Genomic DNA, 23,378 nt, shown 5'->3' with positions numbered 1-23,378 from the left:
CACCCAAATCTCTCTTAGGGTGACATTTATTTATGCTCACATATATGCTAAATATTTGTATTTACAGAATTCCAGGTAATAACACAAAGCCCAGAGTGTACATTAAGAAGCAACACAGGGAACGACTGTAGGTCAGACTTGGTGTGATAAGTGGCATTTGAAAAGACCTGATGAGTATTTCATAATTTGAAATACTACTCCTCTTAGCTCCAGTTGCTTTAAACATGGTGTGTCCTAGATTTCAGCTTTCTCCACTTTCCACTAGGTATGTCTTATGCATTGGAACACGCTTCTGCTCTGGCTCCACATGCCATTCCCCATCATGACTGCTGTGTTCCCTTGAGTCACATTCCAATTGCCTTGGGTGTTGATAGCCCTTCCCCTCTACTCCCACCAGATCAGACTAGGTTTTCTACATCCTCAGTCACTGAAAAGAGCCTTCCTTCTACCAAGGAAGAGCACAGACATTGCTGTCTTAACCTGCATATCACCGCTGCTTTACCTACTTACCAGCATCTCTATCCTCCTCTTCCCTTCCACATTTAGGATCAGACATCTAGTATTTCAAATGTAGCCTAGACAGACACAATTATCAAGAGCCTCCTTGGACATTGTAATGTGACCTCTGGCATCCTCCCTCTACCCCAAGGTAGCCAACTATACAGTGTCCTTATAGACTACGGACATCTTGTCCTCAGTGAGCCAAATCTACCACCTCAGTTAGTGCAGTATTCCTTGTTTTGTACCCACTGAGATCCCTAGCAGCTGATCTGGAGTGCTTGTGATAAAATGTTAGTTCTTCCCACTTTACTGTTTTTGACAGTTGTAGTGGGTTGAATGGTGGCTCCCAAAAGGTATGTCCATGTTCTGTCCCCAGGACCTGAGAATGTAACCTTATTTAGAAAGAAAGGGTCTTTGCAGGTTAAGGATCTCAAAATGAGGTCAGCCTGGATTACCTGGGTGGGCCCCAAATCCTAGGACAAATGTCCTTAAAAGAGACAAAAGAGGAGAACACTCAGACAAAAAGAAGGAGAAGGCCATGTAAAGATGGAGGTGGGGATTGGTGTCAAACAGCCATAAGCCAAGGAATGTCTAAAACCACCAGAAGCTGGAAGAGGCAAGGAAGAGGAGCCTTCAGAAAGGTCTTGATTTCAGACTTCTAGACTGGAGAACCATGAGAGAAGAAATTTATGCTGTTTTAAGTCACCGAGTTTGTGGAAATTTGTTATGGCAGCTTTATGAAATTAATATGATGGTGAAAACAAATTCTTTTCTATTTAGAATATGGATGCTACTATTCCATTAATTCCTAAGTAAAGCAATTAATCATTTTATAAAGTCTGCTTTGGGTGAAATGCTTTATGCTAGAGAAATTAGAACTGACTATTCCCTGACATCCATTTTATCAGATGGTCAAATAATACAAGGAAAAAATGCACAACTAGATGTTTCTACCAGAACAACTTTCTAGACAACAAACACCTCCTAAAACCCCTCGCTTTTTTTTTTCTTGTTTCATTTAACAATACAATTAAACATTTAGCTCAACCAAGCAACAGCTTTTGAACAGCCCTCTTTAGTTCACTGAGAGAATGTTCTTGTGTTACAAGGAAGAACATAGACACACTATAGCATATGACATAATATAGGGACTTTTAATGGGCAGTAAAGAAAGCTAGAGTAAAAAGAAGTATTACCTTAGGATCATGTATTCCAGAAAGCTCTTCATAGATCTTTTCACCTACCATGACAGCAGCCAAGTTTGCTGTGTATGTAGACAGGCAAAACATACAGAAAATGGCCCAAAGGTTCATTAGAAACCTTCCAGTCCAGCATTTTGGGGGTTTGATGGCTACTGTTCTACCAAACAAGAGGGCATAACAGACATTCAAGGCTGAAGAGAAGGAGAAGACTTTACTTCTATTCCGTCCCTTGGGAGTCATACCAAAGGGACTCTTCCATTCATACAGAGTGAGGAAGATGGCAGTGATGTGCAGTGCCACAAAAATCCCCAGCCACATTGTCCAGTGAAGTGGCCACATGAAGGCTCCAATGGGAGCTGCTGTGTCTCGGGTCCTCACCAAGATGCCCAAGCTGGTGGAGAAGAAAGGACTGGTGAAATCTATCACCTGGCTTCGTGCCGTATTGATGCTGAAGGATGTAACTGCCATGTGGGCTGTCCCACTCAGGAGATCACCTACCAGCCCAGTCCAGTGCCCATTTTTCCAGGCTCCATACTTTCCATCCCCAACAATATAGAGGTCAAAGTCGAAGTTCATGTCTTCTGCTAGCTTTTCCAGCAGATCAATGCAATATCCATAGCAGCACTTCTTGAATTTTATGGGCACCGTATCATTACTGCTATGGAGGCTGCTAAAAAGGTCATCCAATAAGGAGGAGTCATTCGTCATGGGGTCTAGACAGAGTTGGCCAGCAGGGCACAAGCCTTCATCATCAACCTCCCGTGTGAAGACAAATGGGTGCTCAATTAGGGTAACTACTCGCAAATATAGCTTACTTGGGTATTGGAAGTGGGTTTTGTGCCTCTGGGGCTGTTCTGGCCATATCCCATAGTCCATGATGATCTTCCCTCCCTGCCAGCTGCCCAAGCGGGTCCACATTGGCTTTCCCATGGGGTCATGTTGCAGATTCCAAATGAAAAAGTTGTTTTCTGAGCTGATGATGGTGGAACCTTTCACTTTGATGGAACCACTGAGGCCTCTGAAAGTGGTGTTGGCTAGAAACCTGGCAAAGAAGAGCAAAGTTGAAGAGTCAGGAGGAGAGGTGAAGCATGAAGTAGGAAGCAATGCTGATTTTAGATTGAAAAAAAGAAAAAAAAAAATTAAAGGCATTGCCTATCATTTCTTCAATAATTAATAAGCTGGACTCTCCAGGAGAAGCATCCTTTTTCACTGAGAGAATGACATCTCACCCTCAGATTCTAACACCCCTGCCAGACACTTAGCTCTTGGTCTTATTCCAAATCCCTTCGTTCTCAGTTAAGAGATGTGCTAATTGTTTTCTGTTGTAAACTGTCAATTATGTATTCTCACAACTTTCTAAGTTATGGAGGTTCTCAGCATCTTTATCATGTCTCATTTATATTGTTCACTATAATTCTGGTGCATCTAGATCAGCTTGATAAATATTTTTTTGTTGCAGGGGATGAGTTTTAATAAGTATGTGTATAATTTTATAACTGCTTAGATATTGCATTCATAACACTAGAAAATAGCCAGATCTTCTTACTAATGTTACTCACTGTAGCATAGAAACAATCAACATACCTGTCCCTCTGAGGCCAGTCAAAGCTGCAAGTTGGATATCATCCATGAAGCAAACAAAGAGATGATAAATAGACTTGCAGTTCTCAGGATAGCTTCAGGCTACCTCCCCTCTAATTCATTAGAGAAAAACAGTTGGCTTTGACTCTAGAGAGAGCTTCTGCCAGAGTCAAAGAAAGGAAAATCACCAACCGAATGATACTCTGATTCTTAACCTTGTGAGCCAGGGCACCAGCAGTCTATGTTCTGATATGGACTAGACAGGAAATTGCTTGGTCATGTCATCTGTCTTTCTTGAATCTGGGAGGTAAGACAATAAGAGGCACCATAGAAGCTTATGGCACCTCTGCCCATTTAAATATGGCCCCATGTCAGAAGAAAAATCTGGGCTTTGGCATCAGACACACCTGCATTTAATTATTGACCCGGCCACCTTTTAGCATTGACCTTGGGCAATTTACATTACACTGAGCTTCAGTTTCTTCATCAGTAAAATGGGGAAAATAATACTTCTTCCATTTCAAGGGTTGGAAATAATGTATGTAAAGGACATACCACACCTTCTGACATGGAGCAAATGTTTCAGATATGGTAGCTGTTATTTAATGTCGTTCAAATCTTTCAATCAGAGCCATCCCCAAGTAACTTTCCCAAGTGTTTTTATGGAAATTTTCTAGTTGGAGACACAAAGTACTGCATTAGGATGAAACCATAGAGGGTATTCAAGGCACATTTCAAATGAAAAGGAATTAAATAGAAATGTGGAATGTAACATAGAAGATTTTTGAGGAATCGAGTGATATAAGTTTAGGCTCTCACCAAAACACATTCATCCATTGCCTTTCATAAATATTATCCTGTAATTTATGTGTGCAAATACAAGCATTAAGAAGTCATGCTGCCACAGAAGGGACATAGAAAAATCAGAAAGTGTAAAGAATGTATTAATTTTCATTAGTGATATAAATGTAAATTACATTTGAAGATGCTACTCTCACTCAAGGCGGTGAAAGCGTTCATTTTGGTAGAATGAGCGTAATGGTAATTATTCATCTGAGCCCTCCCCAGTGAGACTCTACCACTTAAAATGAATTCTATTTGGCAACAAGTAATGAAGTCTCAGTTATCTCAGACTTTAAAACAATTTTCTGCTTCTTTAGAGAAGTGGGGAGCCAAATCATTAAAATGTACCCAGATTAATCAATTGATAATTACCGAGGTACCATAAAGGAAGGGTGAGTGCAATGATATTTCTGATGAACAACCTACTTTTTGACCTGCGAAAACACAAATACATACACCTGCTAATATAGCCTTGGGAGGAAAATGGTAAATAGTAAAGAGTTAATTTCATTTGGTCAATTTAGTGATCAAGAAAGTAAAGTGAAAGTTGTAGGAAGAAGAGTCCTTCATTATTTTAAGAGCCTTTAGGGCTTAATGATCATAGAATCTTTAAATTGGATGGAACCTTGAGAGACTAGCTCTGCCTAAATATACACTTAAACCATCTCAGAAAAAAGGCACTAGAAGTATTCAGAAAATTTTCAGAGATTATACAGCGTCCTCATTCCACTAGAACCTATTCCTCATTCTAGGTGGAAAATAACAGAGTAGCCATCCCTGAAGGACGATGCTCAGTTGTCTCGAGGCAGTCATTCGTCATAGGAATGTGCATCAATCAGGATCTAAACTTTCAATTATTCCCAGTGCTCCTCTCCCTATGCAATTAGCACCTAGACTGTGGGTCCCGGAGAATCTCCTTTATGATGGATTATGCGTGTCTATTTTATTCTCAGTCAATAAAATAGACAAAAAAAAAAAAAAAGCTCATTGGTAGCTTTTAGTTATAGTGCCCTTCACGACATAGTCTCTGCAATGACAATGAGTAGCAAAGGTCAAATGCTACTATTAGCTAAAAGATGAAAACGTTGAGATCCTGCTTTTGCTTAAATTGAATTCTACCATGTTCTTAATCCCTTGCCCTGGACTCTTCTCAGAAAAACAAGAAAAAGAAAAATCAGAACGAATTTTGTTGGCAGGATAAACAGATTCAAATACCATGCACTGTTTTTAACACTAGGTTTCAGAGATGAAAGCCATCCTCATTGTTTTCAAGGGGCTCATGGTCTAGTTTTGGGGAGGAAGAAAAGTGAACAGGTAACTCTAAAACAGTGTGACAGTTGTCATGATGGAGCTCACAGGAAGCAAGGGCAGTGGCGCAATCAGGGAAGGTTATTTTTGAGGAGCAGGTGCCAGAGCTGAGTCTTGAAGACTCAGCCAGGAAGAGAGGCTGGGGAATGAGGATGTAAACCTGGGGAGATACATTTGCAAAGGCAGGAGGCAAGAGCGTGCAAGCTGCCTGAAGGTCAGTGATGAGAAGTAGGCTGAGGATGAGGGTGAGAGATGAGCTAGAAAAAGTCTGAGGTCAGACACATGGATAAACAAAATGTGGTGCATACACACAATGGAATATTATTCAACTGTTAAAAAGAATGGCGTTCTGAGATGGACGATAACACGAATGGACCTCGAAGACATTAGGGTGAGGGAAAAAAGCAGTGCATATAAGGGCAAATATTGTATGGATTCACTTATATGAACTACTAGAAATAGCAGATTGGTGGAGCTGGAACATAGATTGGCAGTTATCAGGGGATGGGGTGTGGGGGCAGAGGAGTTGTTGCTTGGTGGGTACAGACTGCTTGGATATTTTAGAAATTTTGAAATAAAACAATTTTAAAAAATTAACAAAACAATTTACTCTCAGACATGTCTGACTAGCAAAAAATTAGAAATAATCTCAATGTTAAATTAAATAAATCTTGGTATACCCATACTCATATTTAACACCTGTGAGATGTAGAGATGGAAAAGTGTCAGATACTTAAGTGAGAAGAAAGAAAAACTACAAAAGAGGACTTAGATCTTTGTCCATTCATATGACTATATATGTAATTACCGACCTTTTCTCTATAAATATAAAAAGAAGTTGCATTTAAAAAAGGTCGGAGGTCATGATGAAGGCAATGGGAAGCCAATGAAGACAATTTATCTGGGGAGGGACCACAGTCATCAGACTTGATTTTAGAATTTTTTCCTCCCAGCTATCTGGGAAACAGGAGGGGCTGACCCTAGTTCCAAATGTGGGCAAGTGCTGCTTCCTTCTCCCTCTCCCTTGCTTTCTCTCTCCCCCTCTCTCTTGTGGCAGAAGGGCTTGAAGGTGGCAAGGGCTAAGGCAGTGGCTGCCCAAGTGGAGAGGAGATGGTACCATCAGATGATAATCTTCAAAAAGAAAAGCGGTCATTGTAGGAGTGCCAAACGCACAGGGTTGCATCTAGTCCACAAACGCCATTCAGAAGGAGGGGAACGCAGGTGGGTGGGACGTCACGTAAATAGAACCTGGAGGCCTGGTTGAGCATAAGCTCGGTGCCGGCCCAAACAGCAGTGCAGCGAGAAGAGAGGTGGCCTGAGGCTTCTGCCATGGAAACTGGGAGCGAGGCCACAGGGAACCGTGGCACCACCACATTCTGGGCTGATCAGACCCGGCTCCGGCTCCGAGAGGAGCGCCGAGGGGGTCCTCCCGGCTCCGGAGTGAAGAGGAAGGGCCGGAGGAGGGAACTACAGCAGGGCGTGGGGATCAAAACAGTCTGACTGGAGATCGGGGCAGAAAAGTATTAGAACATAAAAGAGGAGAAAGGAGGTCAGAACCAGACTAGAGAGGCCTCGCACGTCTGTTTTTTGAAACTGGATTTTATTTCATTAGGAAAGGGGGGCCAGGGAGATCTCTGAGCAGAGTAACGACACAACCAGAGGTCTGCATTTATCATCCTGATCTGGAAGCGGGTAACATGTGCATCTAGGGCGGCAGAAGAGATGGTGACCAGGACAGCCCTTAGGAGACGATTTTCAGCTTTGTCCGTCTGAGCGAGGACCTGGTTTAGTGCTGAACAAGGCAGTTCAAACCTCCCAACCGAGCGCTCTGCTCAGGAGGACCAGGCCCATTAGTTCATTTGCATTAAAGTCATTTCCTACTTCCCAGGTATGCCCCTAAGTAAGTATGCCTGTTGATTTGTATAGGAGCCGGGAGAAAGTATGCACTTCGCAAATTATGTGAAAAATGTTTTTGAGACAGTTTCTAGACTAAACAAGTTCAGTGTTCACTTTTTAAAGATATATTTTAGAAGCCACCTCTGTGTACAAAATCGTGACTTGATAATTAAAGGATTTTTAAAAAACTTATTCGTTAAAACAAACGATGATGTTAAAATGACACATCACCCAATCAGTTAGTCATTCAACAAAACTCACTAGGTGCCTGGCACTGCTCTGAGGAGAGGGCAGTCAACAAAGCCGTTGACTATGCTACTTAGGCAGCTTATATTCTATCAGAGGAGACAGAATAACTATGATATATAGGTGATCAGTATGGGATGCTAGGTAGTGCTAAGTGCAAAACAGAAAAAACAAAGCAGGGTAAGGCAATAAGAAGAATCAGAGTTGGTGGTTATAGGGTAAAATTTTAGAGGCCAGGAAAGGCCTCTCTGAGAAGGTGAAATCTCAGTGTGGAGCTGAAGAAAGGAAATTAGCTAGCCACAAGGATATCTGAGGAAAAAATTTTCCATGTAGAGGGAGCAGCCAGACCAGCATCCTCGAGATGGGACTGGTATGTGTGAGGACATCCAGGAAAGTAGGGGAAGAATAGCTGAACTCGAGGACAGAGGAAACCTATGAGGGATCAGGGATTGGGGAAAATAGGATTTTGTAGATCAAAAAAGTAAGAGTTTTGTTCTCTGAGATGGAAAGCCATTGGTGGGTTTTGAGCTGAGAAGTGACATTATGACTTAAAAGTTTTGTTGTTGTTTGTTTAATGTTTTTTTTTTACTTTAAACAAAAGCTTAATTAATTAATTTTAACTGGAGAAGTTGTAGGTTTACAGAAAGATCATGCTGAAAATAGAGTTCCCATATTCCCGCCCCCATTATTAATACTTTGCAGTAGAGCATTGCCTTTATTACAACTGCTGGGAGACTATTACAATTGTACTATTAACTGTAGTCTATAGTTTTCACCAGGATTCACTGTTTGCATTGCACAGTCCTATGGTAGTTTTTTGTCTTTTTTTTTTTTTCAGATATATGCATTTTAAAATTCTCTTCCCGTTCCCACCTCCCCCAGTTGTCTGCTCTCGTGCCCTTTCACTGTGTATTCTTCTGTGTCTGCTTGTATTCTTGTCAGCGGCACTGGGAATCTGTGTCTCTTTTTGTTGTGTCATCTTGCTGCGTCAGCTCTTTGTGTGTGCAGTGCTACTCCTGGGCAGGCTGTGCTTTTTTTGTGCAGGGTGACTCTCCTTACGGGGCACACTCCTTGCGGTGGGGTGCCCCTACACAGGGGACACCCCTGTGTGGTATGGCACTCCTTGCGCGCATCAGCACTATGCGTCGGTCAGTACACTACAAGAGTCAGGAAACCCTGGGTTTGAACCCTGGACCTCCCATGTGGTAGGCAGACGCTCTATCTGTTGAGACAAATCCACTTCCCTGTTTTCTGTCTTTTATTTATTTATTTTTTTAAAAGATTTATTTTTATTTATTTAATTCCCCTCCCCTCCCCCGGTTGTCTGTTTTCTGTGTCTTTTTGCTGCGTCTTGTTTCTTTGTCCGCTTCTGTTGTCGTCAGCGGCCCGGGAAGTGTGGGTGGCGCCATTCCTCTGCAGGCTGCTCCCTCCTTCGCGCTGGGTGCTCTCCTTATGGGCGCACTCCTTGCGCGTGGGGCTCCCCTACGCGGGGGACACCCCTGTGGGGCAGGGCACTCCTTGCGCGCATCAGCACTGCGCATGGGCCAGCTCCACACGGGTCAAGGAGGCCCGGGGCTTGAACCGCGGGCCTCCCATGTGGTAGACGGACGCCCTAACCACTGGGCCAAAGTCCGTTTCCTGTTTTCTGTCTTTTAATTTTGATTCCAGCAGCATTTATATTATCTAGAATTTTCCCTTTTAACTGCATTCAGATCTTCATTCATTGATGTTAATTCTACGTTTTTGCAATAGTTCTATGCTGAGAGTGGTCATAAGCCATTCCAGGGCAGAAGCACAAAGTCCACTGGGGAGGCTATTTCAAAAGCCAAGGTGAGAGGTGACGGTGGTTTGGAACGAGGTGGTAGCAAGCAGAGGTGGGAAGAAGGAGTACCATATTGGATGTATTTTGAAGCTAGTACTGACATAAGTATGCTCCTATCCCAAAAATTTAGACAGGGAACTATAGGAGAAAGAGAGAGAGAAGAGACCTAGAAAGAAGGATTTAATGAAGTAAAAACTAAAATTAATTGGCATTAAATTAGTATAAATGATATTATATGCAACTCCATGGTAACAAATTCCTAGAAAAACGTCATTTGCCAAAATTGACCCAAAGAAGTAGAAAGCTTAAGCCGAAAAGAAGACATTGGAAATGTGATTAAAGAATTACATTTCTTTTAAAGTGCCATTCTTTTGTAATTTGTTTGTTTTTCTTTTGGAGTTATTCTTAATTTCCAAGCAATTAAGAATTATCTTCTTTTAATTAATGTATGATTGTATTAGATTGTGATCAGAGGAAGTGATCCATAAAATATTTACTTTTTAATTTAAAAAATGTACTATGGCTTCCTTTGTAATCAAGCATATAATTGCTTTTTATTAAATTATTTTTATAAATGTTCAATGGGCAAAAGAAAATATTTTACATTTATATATTAAATAAAGTTTGTTGACTGTTTTTTCAGATCTATCCTCTTGCTTTATTTTCTTTGTTACAAGTGGAAAATTGTATATATAAATCTCTCACTTTATGTGTATTTGTATTCAATTAATTTCTTCAGTGTTTATTTTTTAAAATATCTCAGTTGCCATATTGTTTGATGTACATATTTAGTTTAGATAGTCTCATCAGGTTAAGAAAAAACATTATTTTATTCCTCCTTTTTGATGTGTTTTAATATAAGTAGATATATCTTCAGAAATTCCCTTTTGTTGTTAGTTAGCTTTGATGTTGTAAATTGGTAGCCTGCAGTTTTGCAACAAATCTTTTTTATTTGCAACAAATCTTTTATTTTGACCTATGACATCTTAAAAATCTTCTAAGACAGCATTGTAAAATAGGGGTCCAAGAATGAGAATTTCTTGAAAAAAATGAGAAAACAGAAGACTTGGTGGCAATGGGCCTATATTCCTGAAAGACAACCATCAGCCTCTTTGGAGGCTCTCCATCCTCACATCATGTGTGCACGTGCCCCTCTGCCAGGTACCTCCTCACTTCAGTCATTAATATTGCATGCCTGACATTTCAATTTGCGACCTCTGTTTTAGATGGTCTTTTTATCTGAGTTTATTGTGATGATGTATAAACCTTTCTGGGCATAGTGTTTGGAGCACACATGTAATCAATGGTAGAAAAATTCTTTTTTAAACAGCTAACCTTGAATTATGAAATAAATACTCCTTGGGATAGAAAATGAATCAGCGGTTTTATCATCCTATTCCTTCTATCAGAACAGAGTAAATATGGAAACTATTTATTTCTTAAAGATTTGAAAGACTACACCAGTGCATCATATAGTTCTGGCAGTTTTTACATTGTGCTCAGTTTTGTGTGTGTGGCATATGGTGTAGTGGTGGAAGGTAATTTGTTCACACCTGTCTCAGTTAACTTTTTGGTTTATTTTAATTTCTACTTGCCAATTTTAGCATTTTGTATTTTAGAAGATAACCATCACTTTATTGACATTTCCAAATTTACTACACATGTGTATACTTTTCTTGTAATTAAAAAATCTATGTTCAATTACGCCCACTTTATTTGCAATTTATTTTTATAACATTTTTAGGAGATTTGTCTGTTTTAATTATTTCAGAGAAGCAGACCTTGAATTTATTGGTTCCATCGTTTTGATGCCTTTCTTTCCTAACCACAAAATGTCTTTCTTCTTATTTCCCTCGTCTATCTTTCTTCTTTCACTAAATGCTTTATATTTTTCTTTTCCAAATCTAATCACTGACATTACCTAATTTAACCATGGTTATTGCTTTAGTCACACGTAAATGATTTTGATATGTTGGGCTTTTGTTTTGATTGTTTTCTAAATATTAATAATTGCATTCTTGCTTTAGACCTGACTCAGTTGTGATTAACGAGGCAGTTTTCTTAACACTCTAAATAGTTTAAGCTTTGGTTTATTGTACCTAGACATATAAAAATCTACTGTTTAAGTTTATAGCGCAGAATACCATCATAATGGGTAAATATTCCATGTACTAATTGAAGTGAGTGTACATTCTCTGTGGCCTGTTAACTGTGGTGTTTATCTTGCTTTATATTTTTAATTACACTATTGATATATGTTGGGGATAGGATCATGTCTCCCACAAAAGGCGCTTTCAGGTCCCAACCCCTGGTCCTGTGGGTGTGGACCCATCTGTAAATAGGATCTTTGAAGATGTTATTAGTTAAAGTGAGCCCAAAGAGAATGAGGGGGAGCATAATCCCATTTGACTGAAATCCTCATAAGCAAAGGAACTTGGACACAGAAGAGAAGCCACAGCAAACAGTCAGAAGCTGGAAGTAATGGAACCTGGAAGAGAAAGATGCCACCATGTGCACTGCCAGCTGATGGAAAAGCCAAGGACTGAAGATCCCTGGCAGCCAGCCCCAGAATGCCAATCATCACTGAAAAAGCATCACCGTGCTGACTCCTCGATTTTGGACTTCTCCTGGCCTCATAACTGTGAGCCAATGAATTCTTGTTGTTTAAGCCAACCCACTATATGGTTTTTGTTTTAGCAGCTAAGAAACTAAAACAATGTACTATCTTTACTTCTTCCTAACTAGCTCTAAAGTTTACTAAGTTAAAGAAACCCTCTTTCTACAAATAATGTCTTCCTGAGCTTTCTTCTATCTTGTTCAACATATAAAGTTTTGTTAACATTATGTTTATTATAATTCTGTGTATTTTCTTGCTTTTGAACTAATTCCCAATCCCACTCTTTCTACTCTTCTTTTTGGAGACATATTAATCTAACTTTGTGTTGTTTAAATTCATCACAAGCCTCACGCCTTCCTCCAGTCCTTAGTTGTTTATAGGTTATATGTTCATTCTGACTTTGAATGTTTTCACTCAACAACTTGCCTCTGTGTGTAACTACTTCTCTCATTTGTTGTTTATTTCTTTTAAATTGCCCCATTAACTTTGCTCCCCCATTGTTGCCTTCCATTAATCATAGCTGTACATGAAAATAACTATTTTGCTCTGTGAAGCCTTAACATTTATTTTCTCCCCCTTGGGAACTTTCTTTGTATCATTAACAAAATCTGTATCATCATTCTCATACATCTTGAAAAATGAGTGAAAATTTTTTCCATGACCATCTCCTATCATACTTAATAGTTTACCCTGGGGAATGAGACATTTGTTCATTCTCCATAAACGTCTACCAATTTTTTTCAGGCTGTGAGAACTTAATTTTGATTTTTTGCCTTTATCTGACTAGAAGTCTTCGGCTAGGTTATCACTAATGACATTCTCCCAAACTGTCCCAAAGCCCACCCCCTACCCCAGTTCTTGTCAGGTTTACTAGATTTGCGTGTCTGGTTTAGTTGCTTTAAATATTTTTTCCTTGGCCATTTTTAATTTAGTTTCAGGTCTATCAATTGCTGATAAATAGCAGAAATGCTATCATGATAATGCCCCTTTAGGCAATGCTTAAAGTTTTCCTTTCTCCTCCCCCTTCTCCTCCATCTTCCTCCTCCCCATCTTTCCTCCCCCTTTTTGGCAGAGGAGGAGAGTTGGAAAGAGATTCATAGATATTCAGAAATACCATTTTCTTCAGGTGATTCACATCTACAATATGTACTGTAATCTTCCAATCAAAAATTTTGCATTAGCCACAAATTCACCCTTAATATAGTTTCTTCTTCTCTTTATCACTGAAGAGCCCCACATTCTTCTCTCATCCACATTTTCTCCCTGGAGAGTCTTGTCTCTTTCAGAAATATTGTAAGCACTTCTGCTGTTTCACGACCTCTAGAGACCTCTTCTCTGGTTGTCTGAATTATTACCTATTTATATGATATATTTGTATCTTGATCCATGAATGTGATCTTTCTTAATCCTTCAAAGCTTTCCTCAGTTTCTCTTATTCTCTGAATTATTCTCATTGACATCTTCTTTTCCTCAAGGTTTACATTCTTTCCCCATGCCTGACTGAGGCTTTTTGTGGTTTCTGGCACATGGGTTAATCTGTGATTCTTTCATTATTGCTTTAATTTTCTTATTTTTTTGTCTGGATTTTCTCCTCTTTTCCTTTTGGTGGGCTTTGTACAGAGGCAATGCTAAGATTCCATCCTGTCAGTGAGAAATCTTGTCTTAAATCGGCTATTGACTAGCTCTAGTTAATGTAAACACTTGTTGTGCTGCCACTCCAGTCCCCCTTCCCACCATTATCTGAAATCCACCTTATTTACTACTCTTTATTTTTTTTTAATTGCCCCTTTTACCATCTCCCCTTTTCCTAAAGCCCTGGGTGACACTTCTCTATTGGCATGTGCAGGGGTTACTAGGTGGTCTTCACTTTATAACCTGTTTCCCTGAAGCAACCCCTTGTGGTATCTACCTCCTCTTATGTTAACATGAAGTTGGCTCTCTTAGCCACAGAGTTTACACACAGTCTAATTTTGCCATAGAACATTTCCCTGATCTTCTGTACATATGGGGCAGCTCTCTAAATTAAACATTCAATGGAGATGATTTCTGGGGCTTCATGTCAAATGACTCATTGGCTGTCACCGCTAATCCTCCACAGCATAGAAGTTTAAGTATTTGGCAGTTGCTTTACCCCATCTGTGACTTTTTAGGCCATAGGATCCTTGAGGGCATTTGACATTTATCTCCACATACCAAGAGCAGCGTCTCCTGCAGAGCAGCAGCTAGGAAGGAGCAAATCCTCCCTTCCCCACTGTTCTGCTTTATCACATTGCAGGCTGTGGAGGAAAAGGCTGGCAAAGGCGTCAGCATTCATTGAAGCACCTACCACGAGTCACCTTTGAACCTTAGGCACAACGCGGTGCCTGCCTGAGCAACCTACTCGGTAAATTTGGTGATGGTGGTGGTGGTGGGGTAAATACAAGTAAATGCATTTCTTCTGTTCAAACCAGACAAGTGCCTCCTAAAGAGCTCTTCATCACTCTGCCACAGGAATGAGGCTCAATCAGCCGAGAAGCATTTGCATTTGCAATTCACAGACTACTGGAAGCATTAAAATCCCCATACATTTTTCCCTGAATAATGAATCGTATCAAAAATAGAAATTAATTCAAAAGGAAATCTCTCCGATGATAAGGAATTTAATAAGGATTGGAAATTGCTAAATTCTAATCTTAGAACAGAGGGTCTTAGGCATTTGAATCATTGATTGTATCATCTTTTCAGACAACATACAAGAGTCATCTTTAAAATACATTTCTATCAGTTTATGGGCAATGGAAGTTTAATAATATATTAAATATACATATGCACATACATATGAATCACTTAGATCTGTTTTGCCAGTATTTGCCCAAGTTCAGTTGTAAGTAAAGACTGTAAGGTGGAAGGGGAACTCCTGCCCTTCTTGACCATTTGCCCAAGAGCAGTAAAATACTGTCCTGTGTGATTGGGTCTTATGTTGATACATATTTGGGCTGTGTCGCTCTTGGGGTATGTGATGAATGTCGCTATGTCAGGAAATAAGACACACAGAGCGTTCTCAGTTTTCCTGCTTCCATGTGGCAAAAATGGTAGGTTGGTGCTGTTTTCTTGCACATAGCAGTCATGTCTTGTCCTTATCCCTTGGCTTTAGGTATGGACATTGACTCTTCTCCACAATTATGGTTGTGCCAACCCCTTGGACTACTCCAGGCCACTCTAACACCCCAACTTGTTTCATCCTGGCTCCCTGGATCAAGTTCCAGACGAGGCCAAGTGGCTTCACATACTGCCTTGGCATAGCCCTGACGTAGGAGGTATTATGCAATATTTGTCAGTCAAACATCCCTACTAAGAATTGAGGGTCTGGAGATTGAAGTAGGCCCCAAGAAAGAGATCTGGAATTCAGAGTAGAGATGCAAGTTTGCCTTGTATAGCCTCACACTTCTTTGACACATCTCCAAATTTTACAGTGGATGTATATGAAGTACAAAAGTCAACAAAGAACAGCATTTCTTCTCAGGCAAATGCAAGTTTGGAAACTCCTGATTTGGAAAGATCCCACAGTTTAAAACCTTTTACATTTGGGATCCTGGATTAAGTTAGTTGGAGCTGTATTCATCAAAATAGGGTCCTGAGGGAATACACATTTTCCAGTGTCCAGTGAGTGCTCCTTGACTCAGTGTAAATTCCAGACTCAGCTCTTGGCCTGACTTGAGAGACATGGAGCAGAAAGCTTATGCATGGGTATTCATGCCTCCTAATTTCTTTAGTTTTTAGTTGAGAGACCATAAATTACAAAGTAACAGGATTCCAATTAGGGAAGGCTTATATTGATTCTGAAAGACCTTGAATCTTGGATTTACATTAACTGGTTTGAAGCTTCCCCTACGAGGTACTAGCTGAATGCCTTTAGGCATACTGATTAAGTTTTTGAGGAAGGAATCCTTGTAGGTAAGGAAATAAAAGTTCAGAGAGTTTAAATAACTTTTTTTTTTTTTTTGCCAGAGCTATAAAGCCAGTAAACTAGAGGGCTGGTAAACAGAAATATCCACAATTAGAACTATATCACGTAGCCTCAAATTCTTCTGGAACTCATCTAAATGCCCAGGCATGAACTGAGGAGCATCATAATTTTACACCATGGGTTATTTAAATGGACATCTATTGCAATCTTTTTAGTTTTGTTTTCCGAAGCTGAGTGCCTCACAATGCCTGGCACATAATAGGTTCTCAATAACATGTGCAGAATGAACAAACAGAACATTAATGAAAAGCCAGTGAATCGTGGTACTGCTATACTATGTAAGCATATGGACGAGCATGGCTTGGAGGAGAAAGAGTTTCTAACTCGTTGGACCATTCTTCAGGATCAAGTGGGGTGGGAGCTTAGTAATGCCAGCTATTGCCAGAGGATAACTGCTAATAGAATGAAGGTTGTCCCAGGGTAGCCAGAGCGTCAGGGATTTCTTAAGCCAAGAGAAACAAGCTGTCTCGCAGTGTCCAGACTCTTGAAATTCTTAAAGAAAGGATAACTGTCTTCGACAAAGCTGTGGCTAATGCGGGAACGATGGATTTATTAGCACCTACATCCTTCTACAGAAAGGCCTGGGCAAACCCTAACCCTAGAAACAGCAGATACATCCTCAAACTCTTATTTACTCTCACCAGAGCCTGGGGTTCAGAACGCAGCCAGGGAGTAAATGCGGGCAAGGCTGAGACCAATTTTGAGAAACAAAAATAACTTTTGCAACCTAATTTTAAAAAAATTACTTATAAGGCTTTTATATTGTATTGCCTTTTTGGTTAATTTGTTACAGGAATATGACTTTATAAATACGTCATGGCTTACAACCCCCAGATATTGGTTCCTTTGAGGGCTAAAGAGACCCATGGGAGTTATGGTCATGGCCGATGGGGTTAACTACCAGGGCAGATGGCCCCTCTTTGGAAATGGTGTTTATGTGTGATGAATCTGGACTCAGATGGGATCTCCCTTCATAAGACTTTCATGCTAATGTGCTGGAGGTGCAGTTAATGTTGGGGTTTAAGATATATTTAGGGGATTTGAATCTCTGGACTGACAATGTGATAGCCAGATCCTGAGCCTCAACAGACTCCAGCACCTACAATCTGATTTATTGGACTTACCACACTCAGCTAAGATGGAGGTGAAGAAGGACAACCACCACACCATGGAGCCTAGAGTGATTACAACTGAAAATGGGAGGATTGCATCCAGCATCCAGGTGGAATCTGAGCCTCCTCTTGACATAAAGGTGCAATGGACACAACCAATCCAGTGTCCACATAGAAGAGGTGGCATTGGATTGGGAAAAGTGGACATAATGGACAAAGGGTATGGGGAAAGGCAGGAAGAGATGAGAGGTGGAGGCGTCTTAGGGACATGGAGCTGCCCTGGATGGTGCTTCAGAGGTAATCACCGGACATTGTAAATCCTCACAGGGCCTACATGATGGAATAGAGGAGAGTATGGGCCATGATGTGAACCAATGTATATGAGGTGCAGAGGTGCCCAAAGATGTACTTACCAAATCCAATGGATGTGTCATGATGATGGGAACGAGTGTTGTTGGGGGGGGGGGGGAGAGGGGGGGTGGGGGGTGGGGTTGAATGGGACCTCACATATATATTTTTAATGTAATATTATTACAAATTCAATAAAAAATAAAAAAATTAAAAAAAAAAAATAGAAAAGTATCTTAAAAGACATATGCAAAAACATTAATGGTGATTATCTCAGGGTTGTAAGATATGGATGATCTGAAATTTCTTTAGCTTCTGTGCTTATTTTTTTCTACACTAAACATGTATTGCTTGTGATATAAGAAAAAATAATTGCTGACACCCAAGAAATAAAGGAAAAGTTGTGACAAGAGTTATCTACAAATGTTCATTCTCCAGATCAATCTTTCTATGTAGATAGCAGTAGAACAATGTCAAGATGCTTCTATTTGTTCTCTGACCCAACACTCAGTATGGCTGCATCCATGATGGTGTAACTGAGAATGTGCATCTGTCCATATAACATCAGAAAAATGATTCTGTCCTGAAAGTATTTCTCTAGTTGGAAGAATTTGACCTACCAAAGAATAAAAAAAAAAAAAAAAAAAAAAAATTTAAATCCTTTTGTAACTCTTCTACAACTTATTGTGTGTGTAAGTGTGTGTGTATAATATAGATATGCAACTTTTTCTTCATTAATACTTTGGTTTTGTTAATTATATAAATGAATAAATGTATGCTTTAAGTATTTATCATTACTGCAACTGCCTCAACTGCTTGGAGCTGCCATCTATCATCCATGTTTTTCTGGAACACTTGAATAAATATTTTTTTGCTCTGCAAAAAAAAAAAAAAAAAAAAAAAAAAAAAAAATAAATACGTCATGGCTAATGTCCTGCCATTCCGCTGACATCCACTCTCCATACAAAATACAAATGCCCTCGCTTGGCATAAAAGCCCTGTGTGCTGTGCTATCAAATTACCTACAGATCCAGAGTCATCTCAAATCCTCTTCATATGCAACTTATGTTCCAATAGTGCTAAATTTCTCTCAGCTCTTGTGTATTTGCATATATCATTTCCTGTGTCTGTGAACCTGCTGCAAATCAAAAAACTCATATTCATTAGAATCCAATGCCAGTGTTTCTTCCTTCATCACCAGCTCTCTGACAAGAACTTATAAATTCCCTATTTGTGTACCTGAATATATGCCTATTTTAAAAATCATTTATTTCAGTGTTTGATAAGCATATACTTATTTTTTTGCCCTCAGACACCAGAAGTCTAGTTCAAAAGAACAGGATTCGAGTCTTCATTTTAAATACCTCATCTTACGTTAATAAATGACCATTGGCTGGAGATAAACACCTACACATAGGCGTATATGGAGACAGAATCCAAGTAATATGCCAAATATAATTGCTCCAAATATTTACCATTTAAGAAAACATCTTGCAAGTAAACTGTCAAAGATCACACTATGAACGTGGCCCCCAAATGGCTGTGTCTACACTTAGCTATGATGGACATTTGCTCTGGCATGTGGGGACCCAGGAAGGATAAAATCCTTATACCTATAATTATGTCTCTGTAGTCTGCCATGAGAAATGATTTTTCTAGTCTAAAAGCCTGTGCTGTAAATGCCATGTTTTTGGCCATTTCATTAGCATTTTAAAATGTTAACAATTCTGTCAGCCCAAACCAAAAATGACCATGTGAGAAATAAAAGCTTGCACTACTCTGGCATCCGCTATTCATGGCTCATTATTCTTGGGACTTTCATTATTCAGTGAGGAAGTGGGGTCAGCCTCTCAACATTGAGGAAAATTAAGAAAATTACTGTATGCAGATGTGACTTATGGACTGAGAATAACGAACTTTCTAAAAGACTGTATTCAACATAGTAAATAAAGATGATGAAAAATCCACAGATGTTTTGTGGATGAAGGCAGCTTTTCAGTTATTCATTACAAAGACTCCTTCCAGGGTTTTGCTCATTTCCGGTGACCCTTGGCTGAACACTTTGAAACTTTCTCTTTGTTTGTATTCCTCAGGCAGCTTAGGAAGTCCTAGTTATATTTTCTGAAGTTCTTTGAGTTCAGATCTCAAACACATTCATGAGGACAAAAATATTGTCACTGACCCTTATACATTGAGACATTGTGAATTGATGACAGGCTCCAAACCCCACACTCCTCTTTTACAACTTTCAAAGTCTGTAAAATAAGCAACATGTAGAAACAGCCAAAAGGACAGAGATTATCTGCTAATTTAACATTCCACAAAAAGGAAAACAGGAGAAGAAAACCAGAGAGTAAGTATTTAGGCCTTGACCATTTAGACCTTTTTAGGTCTTTTAAATTTAGATAGTATTTTATTTATAAATCAACCATTTTTCTTCTGCAGCAGCAGATGGGGGATGTCACTATAATGTAAAGTTTCCTTTCCTTTTTTCTATGTCAGTTTCAATAAATATCTATTAAGTGCCTGTGTTATGCTAAGCACTGGGCTAGGCTGAACAATATTGTCTCTGCTTAATGGAGTTTATATTCTAACTCAGAAGTTAGACACACAGACAGATGATGATAGAGTGGGCTAAGCACCATCATATAATTTCATGTTCAAGGTGCCATGGGATCCTTAGAGAAGGAGGCACATGATTTTAATATAAATTAAATCTCAAGGAGCTAAACAGATCATTTGGAGCTTATAAAATGAACCCTTAGGGTACATATAACCTAAGCCAACAAATATTCCTTGCTGTAGTTTCTAAACACTTTTAGGATACAAATAGAACCATTTTTCTTGTGTTCTCGCTTTTGCATGAGACAGAAAGAAACTAAATAACATAATGTAGCTTTCACAAGTGGTTTTTCCTATGGCTGCTGCTTCTGGCTGCACTTCTAAAATAATGACTGCTCAGAATTATAAATCAAGGTTTGGCTATACATTGTGGTGAAGAGGAATATTTCGTATGCCAGATAAAATCCTGCACCTCAATAATGTGCTGCTTCAAAAACAGTTGATTAAATTTGGATGGTTGCTGTAAAATAAAATATGCATAGACTTTAATCCTGTGGAAATTCAAATACAATATGGGGAATAACAGAAAGTTCAGACAAAGATAGAATGTCTAATCTTGTGATTAATAGATCCCTAACAAATGAATTTTGAGTTATTTTATTAACAACATGGCTTAGGGAGTTTATAGATTGTGCTTAGTCTTTAACTCTGCCATATATATGGCATTTAGCAGCAAAGTAATATAAATATATACACAAACAATTTTATAGATAATTATATATATTTATATACATTCAATTAAATGGAAAATGCTGAGGACCCCCTGACTCTTTACCAAATATTCATGTCTTTTCTAAGGCAGGATCTTATGAGGCTGCCTTGTGTTCCTTCATACAGACAGATGTCCTGAGAAGACCACCTAAAATTAGGACCTACCCTAGAGGCAAATCTTCACCTCTGAAACAGGACTAAATCTCTGATTCTTCTTGGCCTCTTGGTGCCTCTTTTCAGAAGAAAATGTAGGTTCCTATAAAGTATCCTTTAAGGATATTTCCCTTTTCCCAGGGACCCATGAAAATCATTTCCATATGATGGACTAATCTTTAAGTTAAATGGATTTTTACATTCTAACTTCTGAATTAGGTTGAGGAACTGGAGAAGAATGGTACATAATTAAAAATCATCATCATCATTGTCATCATCTTTGTTCTTAGTTCCATCTCTCATCTTTCATCTATCTATCCCTCTCTTCTGTCTATGTATCTATGTATCTATGTATCTATGTATCTATCTATCTATCTATCACCTATCCTTATCATCTATTGTTATCTAATCACAATAACTCCATGGGTACTAGAATCTATTGTTATATCCATTTTCATAAGGAAAAAGAAGGCTCAGAGAAGTTAGACCAAGTCATACAAGTTGTAAATGGCAGAGCTAAAATTCAAGTTCAGTCTGGCTCCAGAGTCCAAGCCTTTAACTAGTTCTCTATACTGCTGTAAGCATCAAGGCCTGGGAGGAGAGAGAGAAATCCATTCCCTGCTTGACTTATTTATTTTTTACATATAGATTTAGAGAGACTTATCCAAGTCTTCTGATTTGGGAAAGAGTGTGCAGGGTTATTGTGTATTTAGTAAGGGCCAAGCATGGTGCTGGGTTCTTTTCATAAATAATTTCACGAAGTCTTTATTATAAAACATCAAGCTATTCAACATTATCCTAGTTACAAATTAGAAAACAAGCTCAGAGCTTTTAGGTGCTTTGTGAGGGACACACAGCTTTTAAGTCAGGGTTTAAAAGCAGGCCTAAGGGTTCCCCATGGCACCACGCTCTTACTAGTCTATAGATAAAATTAAAGATGACAAATCATGAGATATTAGCCTTATTAAACTAGGAAGTCCCTCAGACATTCTGTTAGAGGTTAAAGCTACCCAGGGTCAAGAATTCGGTAGTGGGGATCAATAAGGAACTCTTACTTCCTGTAAAAGCCCAATGTATGGGGTGTCAAGGCATCCTACCTTGACAAATACTGTCCTGAAGTGAGATTTGTGGCTTCCACGTCCATGCAGCTCATCGTGCTGGGAAGGAGAGCAAGTTCCGGCTGGATCATGGTGGCTGTGGCTACAGCCCTGGCAACCAGTTCCATAGCATCCTGGACGTAGTATTCGAAGACAGATTGTGTTGTTTTTCCATGAGCAATGAGCCCTAAGGGCAGGCCTTCTGTCCTCAATTCTTCCACATTCTGGGAGTCTCCCAACACCCAACGAAGCTCCGGGGGCATTACTCCAAACTGGGTGACGATTTCAAAAATCCGCCGGATGCTCTCCATGTCACAGCCAAACATCACCATTGTGGAGGTGTTGTTCTTAATGTTCTCCAGCTGCACCTGCAGGAAGCTCAAGAGGTCGCTGGAGGAGGAGAGGTTGGCGGTGATGTTGATGATGGAGCCGAGGTGGAACCTGGAATTACTGTGGATGAGGAGGAGGAAGTCCGTGATGTTCCATTCTTCCTGGCACAGCAACAAGCTAAAATTGTACCAGCCGTTCATGGTCAGGATTGACGCCGTAACATCAGCATCAGAACTTAATGAATTTTCTAAACTCAGTTGGAGGTGAAGGGGATTCTGTATTTAAAGATACGAAAAAGAAGAATTAGAAAGCATTGACCAAAGACTAGAACATAGGGTACTTTTGCTTTCCTAAGAGGCTTAATCCTTTATTTTTTTCCCTGCAATATTCAAATGCCTCTGGGAGAATGTTGCCATTATTGGGAAAACTATGCTTCCTTCCTCAGGGACTACTGATTCCTTATAACTGATTCCCTGGTCATTTTTGCTAAGAGTACCAGTGGGCACATGACTTGGTGTGAATGTCAGGGTTGACTCTACTATATTTTTGGTCTTAGATTTTTAAGAGGCCTGTCAACTTCCTTACAGACAGACCCCAGTATCCATTCCATTTCTTAGTATCACTGTTATTAATTTGTTTGTTAAACTTTCCTTTCTCAGGTAAAATAATTGAAAGAAATTACCTTTGCTTTCTTTTAGAACTAACAGCAAAGAAACCTTATCACAGTGTGGGTACATGTAAAAAGGTGGTGTGGAAAATGGATACACCATAGTTTACCGAACTTCTTCTAGACCCTTGAGGAAGGAAATTCTTCAAATATCCATGGAACAATTAGCAATATATAAATCAAGGTTAAGTGGATAGTTCATATGTGTATCTTCTGAGCCTAGACTCTAGCTGTGCAATGAAAAATGTGTGCCATTTAAACACATTTACGTAGCTTTCACCACAGTTTCCTCTCCTTATGAGACTCATCAGCTCAA

At 39.5% G+C, this 23,378-nt stretch overlaps 1 protein-coding gene across 1 annotated transcript in view; it reads right to left on the bottom strand.

The window, feature by feature from the left end:
• Nucleotides 1-23,378, bottom strand: part of GRIN3A (glutamate ionotropic receptor NMDA type subunit 3A) — a 187,177-nt gene that overhangs the window by 112,339 nt on the left and 51,460 nt on the right. The window contains exons 2-3 of the mRNA XM_004471276.4: nucleotides 22,066-22,670; nucleotides 1,698-2,745 (exon numbers count right to left, since the gene is read on the bottom strand). Coding sequence (XP_004471333.1) covers nucleotides 1,698-2,745; nucleotides 22,066-22,670 — 1,653 coding nt within the window. The remainder of the gene's footprint in view (nucleotides 1-1,697; nucleotides 2,746-22,065; nucleotides 22,671-23,378) is intronic.

Source organism: Dasypus novemcinctus, chromosome 8 (genome assembly GCF_030445035.2).
Source record: "Dasypus novemcinctus isolate mDasNov1 chromosome 8, mDasNov1.1.hap2, whole genome shotgun sequence".
NCBI lineage: Eukaryota > Metazoa > Chordata > Mammalia > Cingulata > Dasypodidae > Dasypus > Dasypus novemcinctus.
Note: the sequence above shows the minus strand (reverse complement) of the source record. Positions and strands in the feature narration are given on the sequence as shown.